Here is a 20,266-nt window from a genome sequence, read left to right on the forward strand (position 1 = left end):
ATGTGAAGAATCTGCCCCAACTCAGCTCCACATCTATACAGCCGGAGCCCAGGACAAGGCCTACCTGTGGGAGGGCTAGACACGGGTTCTGGGAGTCACCTGACGGGAACAGGATGTTGCACTGCTTGGAACAAACTGCTGGTGCAGCTACTTAACACTTGTAATCCCAGCACTTGAAAGGCTAAGGGGGTAGATTGTTGTGAGTTCCAGGCCAGTCTGGACTACAATGTGAGTCTCAAAAAAAAAAAAAAAAAAAAACTGAAAAATTAAATTGAGAGAACAAAGTAGCAGTTGGGGAAATGACCGGCTCTTCCTTATCTCTGAGCCAGAATGTCACAAGTCCAGACTGGACCCAGGGCCCGACCCACCACCTGTGCCCTTTGTCTCATACCATGTGGTCTACAAGACTGTGATTGGCTGTTATCTTTGCAGTGACCTCATCAGACGAGCTGTGGGCAGTGGGCTCCCCTGGCTATCTTCTCCAGCGACTGACAAAGACGTTCAGCCACTCACACAATACCCCAAAGAACAGCCAGGCAGCCGCCTTCCACCCTGAGGACCTGGAGGATGAGTGGGAGGTCATCTGAAGGAGCCCCAGACAGCCAGTCGGGGAGGAAACTGAGGCTCTGTGATGGATGCTGATGTTTCCTAGTGGCTCACTTGTGGACATGCCTCATCCACCAGGCTGGCTACCCCACACTTGCTTTCCTCTGTATTTGTTTCCATCTCATTCCAGAACTCACAGCCTCAGCCATGTGCCCGGAGCTGTCACTGTAGCAGCAGCACCTTCGACATCTTGCCAAGGTCACCTCCAAATGGGAGCAGTGGCTGCTGCTGCTCAGTTGCATGCACTTTTGTTACCTGTGCACCACAGTAAATTCTCTTCAGCAACTACAGATCCTGGTGTGTGGGCCAACAGGGACACCGCCATAGGCAGATGAGTCAAAGCCAGGAAGAGTCAGGCACGTGTCCAAACAGGCCTGCTGGTTGACTTCATCACAGAGTCCCTCACATCTCTCTGAGGTACAGGCCACAGTGGACGTCCCACACTAGACATTCCAGGTGGGAAAGTACCATCGAGGAGGGAGGCTGGACTGTGCAGGGAATACACGAACACATCCTTGCCTCATCATGTTGCCCACACTCAGGGTAGCTGCCCACGTCAGCCAACACAACAGCCAATTGGTGAGACAGAGCACAGAGGTGCCCAAATGGTCCATTTAGTCCAGCACAGGGTGCTGGTCAGACACAGTGGGGAGAGGCTGAACCAATCTATAGACATCTTTGGAAAGACATTTGACTAGTGTGCTGCTGGGCACCCTAAAGCCAGGCACTTCCTCAGATGATGAATCTAGTAAATTGCCTTCTCATTTGTTGTGTTACAAACCTGAATAAGATACCTCATTTTAGATGAAATCTCACAAATTTAGAAGATAAATGTATCTTCTGAAAACAGTGAAGGTCTTTTGTTCCTTCAGGAGGTTTATCCTAAGCCCACCTTATCTTGGTTAGAGCTTTGCAGGGGTGGCATCCGATCATGTCCTCAACCCAAGAGCAGCCAGTGTCTTCAGTGGACATGGCATTGACTCCCCCAGCAGCTGGGAAGAAAGAGTGCCTCCTGCTCACAGTTGCCATGTCCGTCACCATGTCGGCACAGCAGCACTCTCTCCTCAGGCTTCAGGGCAGGCTGCCCACAGTGTGGCCTTCCCTGAGCCTGCTGCCCCACCTAGGAGGTCCCTGTCACTGCTCCACACTGGCTGCTTTTTTTAATCCACCTGCTCCAGGCGGTTACTTGACGTCTGTTTTCTACTGCGCATGTGTCAGGCCCCTCAGTCCCAGTGAAAGGCCCCAGCAGTCATGAAGCAGAGGCTCCAGGTCTCAGCAATGGTGAGCGGCTGAGACTTGACTGCACTTCATTTTATACACTCCTTTTTGTAAAAGTTCAGCAGCAGCCCCAGCTTGGCTGCGCCCCTTCTGTGAATGGTGTGCCTTGCCTGGCTCCCCACAATGGCAGCACTCCCTAAGCCCGCGGGGACGATAGTGCAGTTAAACCCAAGTTAAGCGGACACCTCAAAACTACTTTGAGCTTCAGTGCTTTGTATGATTTTCTTTTGGGTTTTATATTTTAGTTGTACTTTGAGATCATGCAAAATGTTAGACTTTTTCCAAACGTGAAGTCTGGTGACTGAGCTGAGAGGCCTGCAGCGGACCATCTCCTGCTGGCCTGCAGAAAGCCCACCAGCCCAGCCACACTGCAGCAGAGCACCATTGCCTGGTCTTGGGACCTGGATGGTGTTGAGCCAGCTTCCCAGGGTGGGATAGTGGGCATTGGCTACTCCACAGATAGACACACCCTCTGGCAGCCCTGGAGAGAATGCTCCAAAGAAGGCAGAATGAAGGGCTGTCCCAAGACATTAGTCTTTCATTGTTTTAAGACAGTCTTATGTAGCCCAGGCTAGCCTCTAATTCACCATGTAGCTAGCCAAGGATGGCTTTTTCTGATCCTCCTTTCAAGTTCTAGGATTACAGGTGTGCACCACCATGTCCTGCTAAGATGTCTATGAGTATAGCTCACTTTCAGAATCCCCACTGGGATGTTTCTCTTAGACAGAGGAATTCTTAAAATCATGACAGTACCTACATACACCCCCAGATTACTGCTCAGGTCTCCTGACTTCATGTGCCCTCCCTCTCTAGAACCCAGGAAGGAGAATATGGCTAGCCAGTGAGCATAGCCTGGCAAATCTGCTGACCTGTGCTGATGCCACACACTCCTGGAGTCGCCCCAGCAAGGGCCAGCATGGCACGTACAATCCAGACCATGGCCGGGCCCTCCCCCAAGCAGCCAGGCAGCACCCTAGGGCATCACACACAGCATTCCATGGCATTGCCATGGGAGGAAACAACTGTACAGCTGCTGTGCCTACTGTTTCCAGTTAGCACGGAAAACCTGCCTTTGCCCTCTGCGGGGCAAGTGCTTTGTACACCCACATGATGGGACAGCCACAGAAAACCCGGATGGAGATTTTTACTGTTCAAAACGTAGAGCCTGTAAGTCAGAAATCCATGTGGGACTGGAGATGTGGCATAGTGGTGATGGACCTAGCATACACACTGCACCACAGGCCAAAAACCCTACCTGGGCCCAGAGCATGCCCGAAATCCCAGCACTCAGGAAGCTGAGGCAGGATTGCCACAAGTTCCAGATCAGCCTGGACCACATAGTAAGAGCCTGTCTCCAAAACACTAAATTTACAAGTAAACAAACTGAGAAAGAGACATGACTGCTACAAGTGTGGCACCCATGTTGAATGTTCGCTGTGGGAACTTGTCCAGACGAGCAGGAACAAACAGGACAGAGATGGGCAGAGGAGGTGAGGAAGCACTTCAGTGAAGGAGACCCCAAAGACACAGCCCTCTGGGAGAGCCTCCGATGGGGCTTGGGTCCCAACGTCTCACACTTCTGCCACCTCTGATCATCTGTCTAGAATAAAGCCAGAGCTGGGGTGTGTGTATATAGCACAGTGATCCAGCACCGGCCTAGCATGCTGCTGTCCCTGGGTTCAGTTCTCAGAATGGCAACAAAGAATCAAACAGAGGGAAGGTGCCCCAGGATGTATGCCAGCAGGGCATACTGTGGGGCCCCACAGGGGATCTTACAGCAGCTCTCCTGACCTGTCACTACAGCGTGGTTTACAGATGAAGGAGGAGGACTCTGGTGGGGGGGGGCGGGTGCTTGTGCCTCACCCTTCAGGAGGGGCAGAGACAAGTTCTCTCTTGGGACAAGCAGTGAGCCAGTGATTGTTTCCAAGTTTGTGTCTTTTTTATCCTTTGAATGTTGAGCCATGTAAATGTATTATTTATTTCAAAACTAAATAAAATTTACATTTTAGAAACTCAGTTCTCTTAATTTTGCATTATTAACAGCACTTGAGTCAAATATCACAAAATCAACACCAAACACATTTTAAACATTCTTTTAAGCCAGGCAGACATGCATTTAATCCCAGCGCTTGGGAGGCAGAAGCAGGTGGATCTCTGTGAGTTTGAGGCCAGCCTGGGCCACAGAATGAGTTCCAGGACAGCCAGGACTGTTACACAGAGAAACCTTGTCTCAAAAAAATATAATAATAAATAAAATAAAAATTCTTTTCATAAAATACTGGGAAATGCTTATACAACTGTGATCTTTTTTTAATGATTTGTTTTTATGTGACTTGGTGTTTTGCCTGCATGTATTTCTGTGAGAGTGTCAGATCCCCTGGAACTGAAGTGACAGGCAGGTGTGAGCTGTCATGTGGGTGCTGGGAACTGAACCCCAGTCTTCTGGAAGAGCAGCCAGTGATCTTAACTGCTGAACCATTTCTCCAGCCCCTACCATGGTGATCTTAAAAATACTGAATCAGCCGGGCGGTGGTGGCGCACGCCTTTAATCCCAGCACTCGGGAGGCAGAGGCAGGCGGATCTCTGTGAGTTCGAGGCCAGCCTGGGCTACAGCGCGAGATCCAGGAAAGGCGCAAAGCTACACAGAGAAACCCTGTCTCGAAAAACCAAAAAAAAAAAAAAAAAAAAAAAACTGAATCATGGGGGATGGTTCAGTGTAGAACACTGGCTTAGTGTGGCTCCATCTCCCCAGCATTGCTCATCCCCCCAAAAAACTAAGAATACACCAAGATGCTTGACACTGGTGGGCAGGCAGCTAGCAGCAAGCAGTGTGACCATTGTCTCTCCTGCAGGAGCCTAGCCATGCTCAGGCCTGGACTTTCCCCCACAATCCCATGTTTCCATGCTGGACTATTTATTTGTATGTTTTTGTGCATGTGTGGATGTGGATGTGCATGCCACAGCACAAGTTAGAGAACAACTTTGTGGAGTCAGGCCTGTCCTTCCCCCTTTAGGTTCCGGGGATTGAACTCAGGAGTCCAGGCTCGGGTGGCCAGCACCTTTACCCACTGAGCCATCTCGACAGCCCTGGACTTTAAAAGAGAAAAAAATTCAATGTCTAGATTTCACTGGAGGTAGAGATTCCTACTTCCCCCGTGGCTGGGACGGTGGTTACACCCATGCAGACATTGGTAATAACTCATCAAGTTAAAAATTAATGCCTTTGTGCTTTATCATGCAGACGTCAAATCTCGGGTTTTATAGTCAGAGCCAGTCAGCAAAGGGGGTTGGGGGAACACCAGTACCAATTACTGATGTTTGCTTTTCTGAAACACAGGGTCAGGGGTAGCCTAGAACTCATTATGCAGCCTAGGCTGACCTTGGTAATTTTTTTTGAGACAGTCTCACATAGCCAAAGCTAGCTTCAAACTGGCTACGTAGCGAAGGATAACCTTGAACTCACTGTTTGCCTTCACTCTGTGAGTGCTGGGAATATATGCCCAGCTTTATTTGGTGCTGGCGATCAAACCCAGAGCTTTGTAGGTGCTAAGCAAGTACTCTACCCTCTGGACTATATTCTGAGCTCTGAGATTAACTTTTTTTCTAAGATTTATTTTATGTGCATGAGTGCTTTGCCCCATGTAGGTCTGTGTACCCCACGCATGCCTGGTGGCCAAGGTGGTCAGAAGAGGGTATCAGATCCCCTGGAAATGGAGTTAGAGACTACTTAAGTGTCATGTGGGTACTGGGAATTCAACCTGGGGCTGGGAGAGCAGCCAGTGCTCTTAAGCACTGAGCCATCTCTCCAGCCCCTGGTCATGAACTCTTGATCCTCTGTGCCTGGATCACAGTAAAGCATTACTATGGTGGTCTGGAGTTACTGGAAAGGGCTCCACCATGGAGTCTTCGAGAACCTGTGTGCTTCCTCCCTGCCTCCTGGGAACCACCTTGTCTGTAAAGGATTTGGTAATGTATAGACCTGCTGTCCATGCTGAGACTGGTAGCGAAATGAAGGCACGGTTAAAGCAGATGGAGTCAGTGTGGAAGAGAGACACAAGCCGAGGGTGGAGGCGGCAGCAGGTCACACCAGCTCAGACTGCCCTTCCAAATCCAAGTGAGGCACTCAGCAATGAGCCTCACCGTGGCTCAGTTTCATTGTCCTTCCAAATAGGCCTCAGGGGCCAGAAATTCTGGCTCCTGAACTCTTTAACTGGGGTGCGGTACAGATCTCCTGGGGACACATTTGACATTTGATGGGGGCAGGATACACTGGTGAAATCCATGAAGTGAACAAAGGAACCAAGAGAAGAGACTTGATTGTATGTTTTGGAGCCACCAAGGTCACCTACCACTAGCTGATAGCGACTGCCAGCACCGGGCCTGGCAGGCTCTAGTCCCCCTCCAGATCTGCTCAGTACTGCAAGCTCGTGACCAGGGTAGTAATACGTCAGGTGACAACACAGCCCTTCCTGGGGCTGGGGGGCCTAGGGGACAGATAAGCCACACACTGAGGTCACCCACCCTTCCTCTCTCAGAAACTACCACATGATAAGTGAGGCCTTTCTTATCAGCCGGGCACCACCTCTCCAGGCCCTCTGCTTCCTGAAGGGCAGGCAGGACAGAAAAGATCTGTGGCAGGAATCAGGCCTTCCTCTGAGGAGGCTGGCTAGGCTTCTCCACCTCTCTGGGCCTGCTCCCTTCCATCTCCCAGGAGTGAGGCCCCACCCAAATCAGTGTCCGAGGTGAGTCTTCCTCTGCCTTTGTATCCATCCAAGACACAGGCTGGGGACCAATCAGCAATGGTGACTACCATGACACTTACGTGCTTGTCACCATGAGCCAAGCCACCACTCTTGGGCCTGATCCTCACCCTGTGGTGCCAATCCCTCCCACAAGGTCCCTGATGGCCTCCTCCCTGATGGCCACCTTAAGGCCTAACAAGTACAGCACCCCTCCTCCAGGCCAGGCACACCAGTGAGGCTGTCAACACAGCAGCAGTCTGTCCACCTGAAGGACACCAGCAGACCCCAAGTCAACATTCTCAACAGGAGCCCAGCCTTCTAGACTCCCCCAGGAGCTACCACACGCCATTGTTCATCTCCTGCAAATAAAAAAGTATCACCACCAATGGCATCCTTAATCTGGAACCGGGACCTCCTGGAAGTCCAGGGAGACTAACCCTGAATGGGTCAAACTTGGGGCTGGGGAGTACATTAGCATCCATCACCCACAACTGCCAGGACTCCGAGAAGCGACTTAGGCAGAAGGCAAGGAGACCCTCCGATCTACATGTAGGATCAGGACCGGCCGGTAACCTCTTGTCCCACTTTCTGGAATTGGGGGGTGGGGGAGAGGTCACATTTTCAGGCCTGGGGAATGGCCTAAAATCTCTTGGCAGTAACAGTGGGGCCCAGCACAGAGGTGGCAAGGTCTAGGGCCCTTCCTGCTCCCCACCCTCACTCATGTGGCCCAGCAGCCTGCACTCTTGCACCCCCAGCCATGCTGTACTCAGGAGCACTGAGCAGCAGGTGCCTCGGCCAGACCGCTTCAGCAGACTGCTGGCTTCGGCTCCTGGCAGCACATTATGGCCCACAAGCTCATGCCACAAAGGTTGAATTTCACAGCCCAGCAAAATCCCTGGGCAGGGTGATCCGGCCCTCCTCCCCAGTCTCGAAGTTCCTCGGGGTGTGAACCCCGCTCTGCAGCCGGGGTGCCTTTATCCTGAAAGATGGTGCGCTCATTAACAAGCCTCCAATCTGCACAAGTTTCCAGCAGAAACCAGCTCTTCAGGCTGGGCAAGAAGCTTGCCCAGGGTGATAACACCAGCCCTGAGGCCCATAAGCACCATGTGACACCCACTGTGAGTGGGTGAGGAGCCCATCCCTGTGGCTGGGCAGGAGGCCTGGAAAACCCCCCTGGTCCGGATGAGGAGACGTGATGCAGGGAACTCAAAGCCTGTGATGGAGCAGGTGCAGAGCAGAGCTGAGCACAGAAGCCCAGGCTAGCACTTGCCAATCCTGACTGAGGGCAAAAGGGAATGCTGGGCCAATCCCAGGCCTGGGTGGGGAAGCCTATGATTCAGTGTGAGCTGCTTCAAACACACAGACTGGCTCCTACCTCTCACCTCCTGTCACAGCTGCCCACTCAGCCCTTCTTGTCCTCTTGGACATAGGATCAAGTCCAACTCCACAGGCCATTTATGAGGCTGAGAGCACAGGAGGACTGGTTACAACGGTACAGGCCTGTCCTGGCCTCAGCACATTCTGTCCCTGCCCTCTGTTCCTGTTCCTCCTCTCCTGCTTGGGTCAGCTGTCACCTCCCCGGGACTCCAGGTCCTCACCCATATCCTCAGCTGAGCTAGTGCACTTGAGTAGGAGTGTGGAGAGCCAAGGCTCTTTGAGAGCCTGCCTGACTTGGCAGCCCTACCCCCAAAGCATGCAACAGACCAGGCAGGTTCTTCTGTACAGTCAGAGATCCATGTATGTAAAGTGCCAGGTACAATGCTCTCAAAAATACTTCTGCCCCCCCAAATACAGTGCCAAGGGTGCCCCCGAGTCTAGCTCTTGCCCGTGAGATCCAATGGCTGCAAGAAGGGTGGCAGAGGCAGCTCATCCAAGGCCTCGGGGAAGCGGCCAGGTGAGATGGTGGTCACCAGCACCTGCATGGCTCGTACAAAGAGGGAGGGTGGCGCCAGCCCTGCTAGCCACTGGAACTTGTCCTCTCCCAGCAGCTTCTGCCAGCGTAGCCGGTCTCCCAGCAGCTCACATCGAGCTGGGCCCACAGCAGCCCCCGTGGTGTACAGTGCCAGCAGGTCAAGCAGCAGCAGGCGGCGCTGACACAGCTCCCCAGGCGGAGTGGTGCTGGTGGTGGCAGCGTGGACGGTGGCAGAGGAGGCCTCAGCAGCAGTAGGGGCTGAGCTGGCGTCCCGGCCCAGCTGGCGCAGCAGCAGCTCCAACGGTGTAAAGCCACCACCGTCTCGCAGGCCTGGAGAAGCTCCGTGGCCAAGCAGCAGGAAGAGACACTCGGGGCGCGCAAGCTCACAGGCCACGTGCAGCGACGTGCCACCGCCCTCCACACGGCTGCAGCCACGTCGGTCCAGAAGGCGCATGCGCTCTTCCAGTGGAAAGTCCCGCACGGTTCGCAGGATGTGCCGCAGGATGCCCACGCGGTTGTAGCGCACCGCCAGCGCCACGTGCGGTCCAGGCGCCGTGCAACAGCGGAAGCCCGCGCTAGGCGGGGCGAGCGCGCGCCGGGGGAAGGTGGCCAGCAGGTAGTGAGCATAGGCTTGGTGGTCGTGCACGAGCGCGTACAGCAGAGCCTCCGACGGTGAATAGGCGGCGGCGCGCCCGCGCTCGTCCCAGTGGAAGGCCTCGCTGGCGCGCATGTCCTCCAGTAGCCACACGGGCAGCAGATCGCGCACTGCCTGGTAGAAGGCGAAGGACGACTTCCGGCACTGCTTCTGCACCCGCAAGCGAGCTGAGCCTGCGCCCTCGGGCCCACCGTTGGCACTGCGTCCGGGCCTGGCGTCCCACGGCATGCTGGCCTCTGGGAGTCTCCTGGCCTCAAGGCATGGGTCGCACCACCCAGACCAACCTGTGGGGCAAAGGGAAAAAGTGAAGGCTTTGGTCACAACTCCCCTGGCCTGAGAAATGGCACCCACCCTCACCTCACACAGACCTCGGGTCTTGGATGTCTCTGTCACAGCCCCTTTTCCCATCACCAGCATCGCCTCTACTAGTCACTGCCCCCAGCTCTATTCTCTCCTAGGCCCAGAACCATGCTTGAATTTCTACATCTACAGCCTGTCTCTAGCTTGTGTTAGAGGCTGGACCTGCCGGAGCCTTCAGTATCCCAACCCTCTGCGACTCTGGGACCTCCGAGAAGAGCTCCTGTTCACACCTGAGCCAGGTCCCGCCAATCACAAAGAGGAATCCATGTGACACCTAAGACTCAGGCCCCCAGCACAAGCTGAGCTCAACTCATCCAGCCCCAAACCCTGCCCCCCCACTTCTACCCTAACCCCCAGCAGAGTACCCTGAGGGCTTCTTTCCAAGAGGGTCGTGGACATAACTACTCAGTGAGACCTACCCGGTTCCTGCAGGCGGCCCTGGGTTCTATAGACGGGGTTATTCACTTTGCTGCACCAATTCCCAGCTTCCTCACCAGCAAGAAAGTGGTAACTGGTGGCTGCCAGTGCACCCCCCAGCCCGAGTTGGGAGTGGCTCTGGCTCCTTCATCCACAAACAATTTTGCTGCCCATCAGGAATGAGCTTCTGGGAGGAGGGAAAAGGTGAAGTCAACGGAGGGATTGGAGTGTTCACCATCTACAGTCCACTCCAAGTCCAGCCACATGAGGCCGGTAATGCCACCCCACTTTTCAACAGGGGACAAGTTAGTCCAAGGTCAGTCACCAAGTCAGGTAGAGCCAGGACAAGAGCCTGGGTCTCCTGCGTTCTGTTTGGGCCCATTTCAGACATTGCAGACCCCAGCTTAAGCCTTATCTCTGCCCTGGGCCCCAGCCTCAACCTGAGCCCTGGCACCCCGGCCCAAGTGCCCTACCACCTCGAGCAAGGGTAAGCCCTAGGTCACAAGGGACCCGGGACGGCGAGTGGGCCTTGTCCACACACTGTGTGTCACGACTATTCGTGGTAATTGGGTTGCAGAGGTGGGCACTATGGAGTGGGCTGCGGCAGACGCCCCTCTGGGGCGATGCCATGACTGCAGCGCCTTCCCGAGCCTGGGCCCCCGCGCCCCAGGTGTACTGTGTGGGCACGCGTGGGGTGCCGGGCGGGTTACGTAAAGTTCGGCCGCCCCACGTCACTGGGCAGAGTCACGGCCGCGGCTCCGTGACTGGAGGTTGGGCCGCCGGCCAGATCCTCCCTGACCCTTCCCGGCAAGGACCGACCGACCTCGGCCGCGGCGGCTGCGGGGCGCGCCCGAGTGTCTGCTGGCCAGTGGCCAGGATCGGGGCTGCACCTGCGCGCGGGGGCGCTCGGGGCAGGCGACTCACCAAGCCGCGCGACCCTGTCCCTGCGGCGGGTCGGAGCGCGCGCCGTCCATGCACCGGCGAGCAGATGGAGATCCCGCGACGCCGGACGTGGAGAGGGCCGCCGCCGCCCGCGCCCGCTGCACTCTGATCCCCCGCGACCGGGTCTCCGGGTGCCGGTGCCGGTGCCGGTGCGGCCCAGGGGCGGGCGGCGGGCGGCGCAGTGCGGCCGGGGCCGGGCAGCACCGCGGGCCGGGCCGCCGCCTCCATTGGCTCACGCTGCCGGCCCCCGCCGCAACCCATTGGTCGCCGCGCTGCACCATTGTTGCGTCACGGGCCAAGGGGCGGGGCGCTCAGCGGGACCCGCGGAAAACTTCGGAGAAACTTGAGGGCGCGGGGGTGGGGGGGTGAGAGAGACCGGGTACGGGGCGGAGCTTGGAGGGCGGGGCATCACGGGGGCGGGGCGAGTCCGGGCAGGAGCCTGGAGCTGGGTTTGTGCGTCCAAGCCCCGGGCCACAGGAATAGGCTCCCAGGCCTGTGTCAAATGTGGCTGTCTTTGCTCTTCGGCTCGAGTCGTAGTCTGGGCCTTTGAAGGAAGCTGGCATTCCAGGCTGTTTTTCACCCAGGAGGAACTGGACAGGCCACCTAGCCTTCCCACAAAGGACCCTGGAGCTTGAGATCCTGACTTTGGAGGGTTTAGGAGCCCAATGTCTGTTGCAAAAGCACTAATTAATACTGTTACACCTAGGCCTTGGATCTCCTTTACCCCCACATTATCCCCGGTGAAGTCTCAAATTCCATTCACAGGCTCTTCTATCTTCTTTTCCCGGAATGCCTTAGCAGTCCCATCTTGACTCTATGCCTCCCTGACGGTCTGAGGGACTTAACTAGGCTGAATGAAGTCTATCTCACCTGCGTCCTCTGAGCAAACCCAAGCGGGCATCTGCCCAGAATCCCAGGTACACCCACACTTTCAGACACACGTGTTTTGGGGGCATCTGTAGCCCTGTACCCTAGAAGGCCAGATAAACAATCCCAATAGGTAGTGCGGCGCTGAAGTCTAGAGAGGGGACAGACAGCTCGGTGTGCAGACCTCTTTGTAACCCAGACTACAAAACATGTTTGCACCAGTCTGCCTGCAGAGACCCCAGTACACCCCTGCGCCATCAAGACAGTGTCACTTCTAGACTAAACCAACTCCTAGGAGATCCATGGCAACTACCAGTCATGGCCAGGAGTAAGAGCTCCAGAGAACACCAGGCTGTGGGTCCGAGCCCTGCCTTTCCCAGGCCTCGGCACTCAACAAGTCTTCTCTGGTGTCTTCAAGCTTTTTTCTTCTAAATATGAGGGGGAGTGTGGCAAAGTGAATGACCTTTGGGAGCCCCCAGCTCCTCCTCTACCCTAGGGAGATGTTGGGAGAGAGTCTCCTGCCGCTCGTCACGTGGCTCCTTACCCAATCCTAATTTTCCAGAGCTTAAGGTGAGACATAGCTCCTTCCACAGCAGTTGTATAATGAGGGTGAAAGGGCACAGGTTACAAGACCATGGGGGTACTTGGCTTCAGGGACTCCATGCTGTCCTCTGACTTCCTCTCCCAGCTGGGGTTCCCAGAGGACTCTAAGTTCAGCCTGATCTCACTTCTCAACCGCTCAGAAGCATTGCATGGGCAGGGACTCAGCCAAGAAGTCCAGGTGGTTTGCGGGAAGGCACTCCCAGGGGGAGTTCAGGAGGAACGTGCGCGAGAGAGCATTAGGAGAGCCCAGAGGTCAGTGGGCCACAGCTAGTCCCGTGGACTTTACCTGCTGAGACAGGAGCATGGATGCATGCTGCAGACCTGAGGTGCAGGTGGAGTTGGAGAAAGTCATTTTGCTTGTTAGTTCAGACATCACACAAAAATAACACTGGCTCCCGAGAGCCAGTGAACTGGGGTAAGAAACAGCAGGCAGGATGGTGTGCTGTCACATAATCAGCCTTCAGCCGGCTGGGTGGGTGGATTGCCGTTAGTTCAAGGCTATCCTGAGCCATATACAAGACCCTGGGGAGGAGAAAGACAAGAGTCGGGTAGATCTGAACAGGACAGAGGTCTCGGCACCTAGACCCATTCCCTGTCTTTGGCTGTTGGTGGCAGATGACTTTGTACCTTTCTCCGTCATGGCACCAAACAATCCCCACCCTCAGCAGCTTGCCTTTTCCCCAAGGTCACAGCCATGGCTTGAACGTGTCCCTTGGGGCTCATGTGTTGGAAACCAAGTCCCCAAGAGCAACTATGTTGAGAGGTTGTAAGGTCAGGAGGCCTTGGCCCTTGGCAATGGTTGATGCTTTTTCTGGAGAGGCCACTTGACAAAAGTTCCACCATTCGGTCTCTCTCCCATCTCTCCTTTCTCCTCGTCCAGAACTGTCACAGGTATATCCCTGCCCCTCCCAAGTTGCCCAGCTTCAGTGCTGCCCAGAGCAGGCTGACACCACCCACCCTCGAGGCCTGCCCACTGCTCTTGGTGAGGCTTGCTGGGTAAACGGTGCCCTGTGCCCTGGCATGAAGGATTCCAGTGCTGTGGCCATCCTTGCCCACACCTGTGGGGACCACAGCCAGGCCTACGATTGTAGCCCCCACCCCAACCTGTCATTGCTGCCTTCAAGGGTACCCAGGGGACAATGTAGATGGTCGTGAAGGGGTAACGTCCTTCTTAGAAGGTCGAATGGATGTGGGAAGTGGAGAGCAGCTGGGGCACAGCATGATTCCCACGGAGACAGAGGAGGCCCCAAAGTTGGGGCGGGGTTTGGAAATGAAGCAGAAAGTCTTGCTAACTGGGCATAGAGTTTGACCTTTGACCCTGACTTGTGTTTGCTGAGACCTGACCCAAGGCACACTTTCCTCCCTCATGGAGAGCTTGTCCTCTGCCAGGGTAAAAAATGCATGGGCATCTGGGCTGCTCTGTGAGGGCAGGGTGAGGGAAGCAGAGAGAAGGCACTGTAGACTGAGGACCTCCCCCCCACCACCACCACTTGCAGGCAAGTGCTAGGACTCAGGACTCTAAGAAAGTAGCAGGAAGGTCTCTGAGCAGAGAAGCATGTGGCCCATTCTCTCAGCTCTCCATGGCTGCTGGGGATTAACTGCAGGGGAATAGAAGGAACAGCTACTGAGGCTGGGGGGGGGGGGGGGGGGGGGACGGACAGACATGGACGACAGCGGAGGGGCCATGTACTACATGGATTCCACTTGGTTTGATGTGTGAGGAGAGAGGCCTACAGTTTCAGGCCGAGTACCTGGAAGCTGGAGAGGAAACTGGAAGAGGTGTGTCCATAGCAACAGGAAGTTGAGGAGAAGGCCTGCCTGATGATGAACAGCTGGGACTGTGGGTACAAAGAATGTGCTCAAGGACCAGGGAGATGCTCAGCCAGTGAACATCCTAGCTGCCAAGCCTGATGTCTTGAGTTCAGTCCCTGGGACCCCAGGACCTGGTGGAGGGAGAGAACATACTCCCTTGGGTTGTCTGACCTCCACTCAAGCTGTGGCATGCACGTTGACACGAAGCTGGGGCAGCACAGAGGAGAAGTGAAGTCCAATGCAAGAAGCTGGTACTTCCGGCAAAGGAAAAAGACCTCAGAAGCCAAAAACCATGTAGGGGTCCTGGAAAGCTGACATGGCCTCGGGTCAGCAGTGGTGCCAGGCAGCTGGGACAGGAACATTGCCACACGTAGGTCACAGTGTCCTTCACCAAGGTTGGGTGGAGTAAGAACCCTATTTGGACAGGGTTCAGGGCCCAGTGAGCAGAGCCTGGAGCAGTTTCTGAGGGGGTAGAGGAAGGGACAGAACTGGATGGCAAGGAGGGTAGAATAAGGTAAAAATAACAGGCTTGTGCAGTGTGTACATGTGCCCGAGAGTGTGGGTGGGTGTCCACATGGGCCCCTGAACCGATCCAGTCATGTTGTGTCTGAGCACCATGCAGTGCACTGACGGATCACATCCCCCATGAGGAGGGGCATCCCCCTCTGCCCTCACACAAGTCTGTCCATCCCTCCCGGGAAACCCCCTTCATGACAGACCCCAGGCAGCCGCGACGGGCAACTGTGAAACCCTGTGGAGGGTGCGTGTGGCCTGCCCTGGTGTGGAAACCTTAGAACAATGTCTGGAGAAGACTAGCAGGGGTGGTACCTGCCTGGAGGGAAGGGGGCCTCAGCTAGGGACACAGGCATCCCTTTTGTGGGGGCAGAGTGTTGATCAAGGACGCCAGGGAGGGTACGGGTACAGGTGACCGTACATCTGCTCTGATAGTTTCTTTTTTTAATGTTTTATTAGCACATATTGTACGTAGTAATGGGTGCATTATGACATTTTCAAACATGTGCATAGCGTGTGTCCATCATTTTCACCCATTACCCTTCCTTGGTTCCCTTCTGTTCCCAGCCATCCATTCCTCTTCCACCTCATCCCCTCCTTACCCTCCTTGCCTTTCTTTTTCCTTCTATTTTTGCCATGTATGGGTGTTTGCCAATGTATGTCTATGCACATGTGTGTAGTGCCTGAGGAAGCCCAGAAGCGGGTGTCAGAGCCTCTGGGACTGGAGTTACAATGGTTGTGAGACACCGTGCAGGTGCTGGGAATCAAACCTGGATCCTGTGGGAGAGCAGACAGTGCTCTTAACCACTGAGCCATTTCTCCAGCGCCCACACCTTGTTTAGGTGTGTGTATGTGTCACTGAGTTTTATCATATTGTTTACAGGACCAGGAGCACGCCCTACCAGTGATTGCACTCCCTTCCCTATCGAGGGCTAACTGCACATCAACCCTCTGTGAGAGGCGGGGCCCATGAACCACTCTTTTTTTTTTTTTTTTTTTTTTGGTTTTTCGAGACAGGGTTTCTCTGTGTAGCTTTGCGCCTTTTCCTGGAACTCACTTGGTAGCCCAGGCTGGCCTCGAACTCACAGAGATCCGCCTGGCTCTGCCTCCCGAGTGCTGGGATTAAAGGCGTGCACCACCACCGCCCGGCTTTTTTTTTTTCTTTTTAATTAACATTCATTAGTATTTATTAATATGGTACAGTGTGATCATTTGAAACATATATAGTATAATATGCAATGATCAAATCAGGCTAATTATAATTTCCATCTCCTCTAATATTCTCATGTATGGTGATATTTTATTTGTGCTGAAATGTGATTTTATTTGTATGTTAATAAATAAAAGTGCCTGGGGGTCAGAGCTAATAGCAAGCCATTTAGCAGAAGTCTGGCAGTGGTAGCACACGCCCTTAATCCCGATCACATGACAGGCAGATCTCTGTGTGTTCAAGGATACAGCCAGCATGGAGACACATGCCTTTAATCTCAATACCAACCATAGAGACCTGGAGGTCTATATAGACAGGCAGGAGCCACTCACTCTTTTTTTGAGACGTGGTTGTATATATCCAAGGCTGGCCTCATGCTCATTATGTATTGAGTAAGATGACCTGGAACTTACAAGCAGCCTGCCTTTACTTCCCAAGTTCTGGGATTACAGGCATACATACCATGCCCAGTTTATATAAAGCTAGGGACTGAGCTTAAGGCCTCTGCATGCTAGGAAGGCACTCTAGCAACTGCGCTATGACATGGTTTTAGTTTCCATGGTCATCTGCTCACTGAGAAGGGTGGAGCTGGAGGAGTCCATTCACTGACTACCTGGAGGTGTTCCCTAACCTGAGCTCCAGCAAGGCCCATGGAGACTGACATAGGCAGGGGGCGGCCATGGAAGCACAGTGCAGGCTCTGAGATGTACGCAGGAGGAAGGCAGTTGCAGCACGGTGGAGGGGCTGGTGCCAGACCTGCTGGGTTCTACGGAGCCAGCCACTCACCAGCTTAGGGCTTGGGCTAGGTGATTGCACGTGTCTGAATGCGAGCCACATACCTGCAATATGAGTCAGGGAGGCCCTCAGAGATTAAGAAGAAGGTATTCCAGGGGCAGGATGGGCAGAACCAGGGGAGGAGGTGGGCAGGAGCCTGTGAGTCGGTGGGGGCCTCCAGTGGTTGTCCCCGCCTCAGCCAGGTCCTGTCTTTCTACCACCTGGCTGAAACAAAACTTACTTGGTCTTTAAGGATGATCCCCTGCTCTCCAGGGGCCTTCCTCAGAGCAGAGAGGCCCCAGCCCTCCCATCTTCCTCTTGGTTCATCCCTCTGGTCTTTCAAGGCTCAGTTTGAGCTGTTGGTGAGACCAAAGACAGGACAAAACCAGGTCTGATAGACAGGATCTGATAGACATAGCGAAGGAACGGCCCAGCAGAGCCGCACAAAGCCCCGCGGTGAGCCAGCTGGACCCGCTCAGAACAATGCTCCAGCATGAACAGGCAGTTCACATACTCGCCAATAAAGATGTGCAGCTGTGCCAGGAGTCCATAAATGGGCAACCTCTTGTTTGCCTGGAGGCCAGGCCAAAACTGAGCCGAGTGAGGCCAGCCTGTGCCAGCCAGGTGGGGACCACGGACAGGCCAAGTGGGAAGTCATCATCGGACACGCTGAAGGGGAGGGGCTCCTTGGAAGGCCCTGAGGGCGCCTAGAAAGGCCACCTTATTTCTTTGTAGTGCTGGGGACTGACCCCAGGGCCTCACATCCACCCACGCCTTCTGTTGGCATCCTATCCCAGCTAAATGTGGCTCTCACGTTGTTAAAAGTGTGATGCTCACTGCAGTGACTCTTGAATGTTTCCTACAAGAATTGACTCCTGGGAATAGATAGGTGGCTCATCAGTTAGGGGCATTTGATGCTTTTGCTGAGAACCCCAGTTTGCCCCCCAGCACCCATGCTGGATGGCTCACAACCGCTCTAGTTCCAAGGGATCTGTCACTCTGCCGGTTTCTGCAGGTACCTGCACTTATTTGTGCACACACACAGGCACATTAAAAAAAAAAAAAAAAAAAAAAAAAAAAACTTCAAAACACACTTGAGCATGAATTTCATATTACATAGTTAAACAAGAATATAGGCATCAGCCAAGTACCCAGGAGATGGATTTTTTGCTGTTTAGCCTGCATTCCTGCCTTAGTGCGAGCCGGGTCCCATGGCCTCTCTCTTTTTTTTTTTTTTTTTTTTTTGGCTTTTTGAGACAGGGTTTCTCTGTGTAGCTTTGCGCCTTTCCTGGAACTCACTCTGTAGCCCAGGCTGGCCTCGAACTCACAGAGATCCGCCTGGCTCTGCCTCCCGAGTGCTGGGATTAAAGGTGTGTGCCGCCGCCGCTGCTGCCGCCACCACCACCACCTGGCAGCCTCTCTCTTTTGTGTCTTTGTAGGATTTGTGGATCCAGCCATGCCTGATCACCCAGCCTTTTCCATTTCATGAGCTGGTAAATTATCTTTTTTTCTTACACCAGTTGGAGAAGCACTCTTCACTCGTAAGGGGATTGGCTGTGACATCCTTGCTTTCATGGCATAATGATGATAGTGCCCTGTGTTCTCAGCAGGTGACTCATTACATGCCAGCCACAGTACAGCCACAGGCAAGAACAGAACCTATACTACATCTCCTCACCTGCCCAGCAGAGACACAGAATCTTGTCCTAGAGGACGATGAGGGTCCCCCCGGGCCCCCATGGGCACAGCCCTGGTGACCACAGAGACACCCCAGTAACCAAGTTGCTATGATTTCTTTCTTATTTTAAGATTTACTTATCTTTATTTTGAGTGTTTACCTGCATGTATGTATGTGCACCATATGTGTGCTGGTGCCCATGAAGACTGGAACAGGGTGCTAGGACCCGTGAAGCTGGAGTTACAGATGTTTGTGAGCCACTCTGTGAGTTGAGGGAAATGAACCTAGATCCCCGCAAAAGCAGCGAGTGCTCTGAGTCACTGCCCCGCCCCACGGCTCCTTCTTTATATTTCCACAGGGAAAAAATGTGTGAAAAGAAACACAAGCCGAAAGACTCAGCCTGCATGGCTGGGACAATCCCGTCACTCAGCAGAAGAGTGCTTCTGTAGCATACATATGGTCCCCCCAACCCCTGGAGGGGGGGCGGGTGTCATCTCAGCCCACAGAACGGGAATGTCTTTCTCAACTATGTACCCAAGAGTTCCAATAGTCCATTAATATCAAGAATCTATAAAGAACTATAAAAATTAAACACCAAAAAGGAGTCACCCCAACAACAGACTTAACCAACTGAATACCCAGTTCTCAAAAGAGGAAATAAATACAAACCCATTCCACTAAATATTTGAAAAAGTGTCCAACATCTTTACCCATCAGGAAAATGCAAATGAAAGCTGCTTTGAGATTCCACCTCGCCCTGTCAGAATGGCTGAGCTCCAGGGAACACATGACCTTAGATAGTAGCAAGGGTCGGGAGAGCAGGTTCTTAACTCACTGCTGACGGACCTGTCAGCTGGTGCGGCCACTATGGAGATCAGGATGGAGGCTCCTCAAGGGACTGAACACAGCACTTTATGACCTAGCTCTGCCACTTCGAGGTACATACCTGAAGGAATCTGAGTCTTTTGAAAGAGCTACACAGCCAACAGTCACTGGTCCTAATTAAATGTTTAAAGAGACAGGGCCTGTTGACAAAACGCTGTCTCACTGACCTTATCCCACCCACTACCTGTGTACTAGGTCAGGATACTTTATAAGCAGGGACTGAGACGGGCAGGAAGGACAGGGCAACACTGCTAGTTAGCAATTTCCTCCTGGAGGAAGCCCCTTAAGACTCAAGAAGCAGCCGGGCGGTGGTGGCGCACGCCTTTAATCCCAACACTCGGGAGGCAGAGCCAGGTGGATCTCTGTGAGTTCGAGGCCAGCCTGGTCTCCAAAGCGAGTTCCAGGAAAGGCGCAAAGCTACACAGAGAAACCCTGTCTCGAAAAAACCAAAAAAAAAAAAAAAAAAAAAACTCAAGAAGCAAACTCAGAAACCTTAGGAAGTCCCTGAAACGTACCAGATTCACAAGGCCTCCATCTCCCTCGTGTTATATAAGCAGTGAGGATTGCTGAGGGTGGGAGACTCCCAGACCCCGGGGAGCTACGGCAGGCAGAGAGCAGACATGGGGCAGGCCTTGGCGATGCAGCTGCCTTTGAGTCACTCACGCTCCTCTAAGTGACTAATAAACGTACTGGTTCACCACGTTGGACTTTGGTGACATCATTACTTTGATGTCATTGGTTCCCTTTCTGGAGTGAGTAGGCACTCATTCACATCTCCCCTGGAATGGGTGTCGCCCAGCACCCTGTTACCTTTATTCCCTCCCAGAAAGGGAAGGCTTTAGCTATGTATGTTCCGAATAATCCCACTGGGGGCTGGGCTCTGTAAAAGCTGTGGTCCCTCCCATCATAAGTCCCCATCATGCTGCGTGTGGTGGCACACGCCTTTAATCGCAGCACTTCTGAGGCAGAGGCAGGTGGGTCTCTGTGAGTTCGAGGCCAGCCTGGTCTACAG

The 20,266-nt window shown here is 53.8% G+C and overlaps 2 protein-coding genes across 9 annotated transcripts in view; one reads left to right on the top strand and one right to left on the bottom strand.

Annotated features, from left to right (window-relative positions):
• The window catches only part of Tecpr2 (tectonin beta-propeller repeat containing 2), a 105,261-nt gene extending 101,361 nt beyond the window's left edge, over positions 1 to 3,900 (top strand). For all 6 annotated transcript variants that reach the window (XM_052738990.1, XM_052738994.1, XM_052738993.1 and 3 more), the window contains one exon: positions 433 to 3,900. In XM_052738990.1, the coding sequence (XP_052594950.1) occupies positions 433 to 587 (155 nt within the window). In that variant the 3' untranslated portion in view covers positions 588 to 3,900. The remainder of the gene's footprint in view (positions 1 to 432) is intronic.
• Positions 3,837 to 11,098, bottom strand: Ankrd9 (ankyrin repeat domain 9). Of its 3 annotated transcripts, none has more exons than XM_052739043.1 (3): positions 10,895 to 11,098; positions 9,973 to 10,154; positions 3,837 to 9,477 (listed from the first exon to the last, which is right to left on the bottom strand). In XM_052739043.1, exon 3 carries the CDS (start codon positions 9,419 to 9,421, stop codon positions 8,441 to 8,443), a length of 981 nt encoding a protein of 326 aa, XP_052595003.1. In that variant the 5' UTR covers positions 9,422 to 9,477; positions 9,973 to 10,154; positions 10,895 to 11,098; the 3' UTR covers positions 3,837 to 8,440. The 3 variants fall into 3 exon arrangements, with proteins under 3 accessions (XP_052595003.1, XP_052595002.1, XP_052595004.1); XM_052739042.1 differs by having other exon boundaries at positions 9,973 to 10,157; XM_052739044.1 differs by lacking the exon at positions 9,973 to 10,154.
• Positions 11,099 to 20,266: the final 9,168 nt, after the last annotated feature.

The sequence above is a fragment of the Peromyscus californicus genome, unplaced genomic scaffold (assembly GCF_007827085.1).
Source record: "Peromyscus californicus insignis strain IS unplaced genomic scaffold, ASM782708v3 Scaffold_15__1_contigs__length_86483966, whole genome shotgun sequence".
Classification (NCBI taxonomy): Eukaryota; Metazoa; Chordata; class Mammalia; order Rodentia; family Cricetidae; genus Peromyscus; species Peromyscus californicus.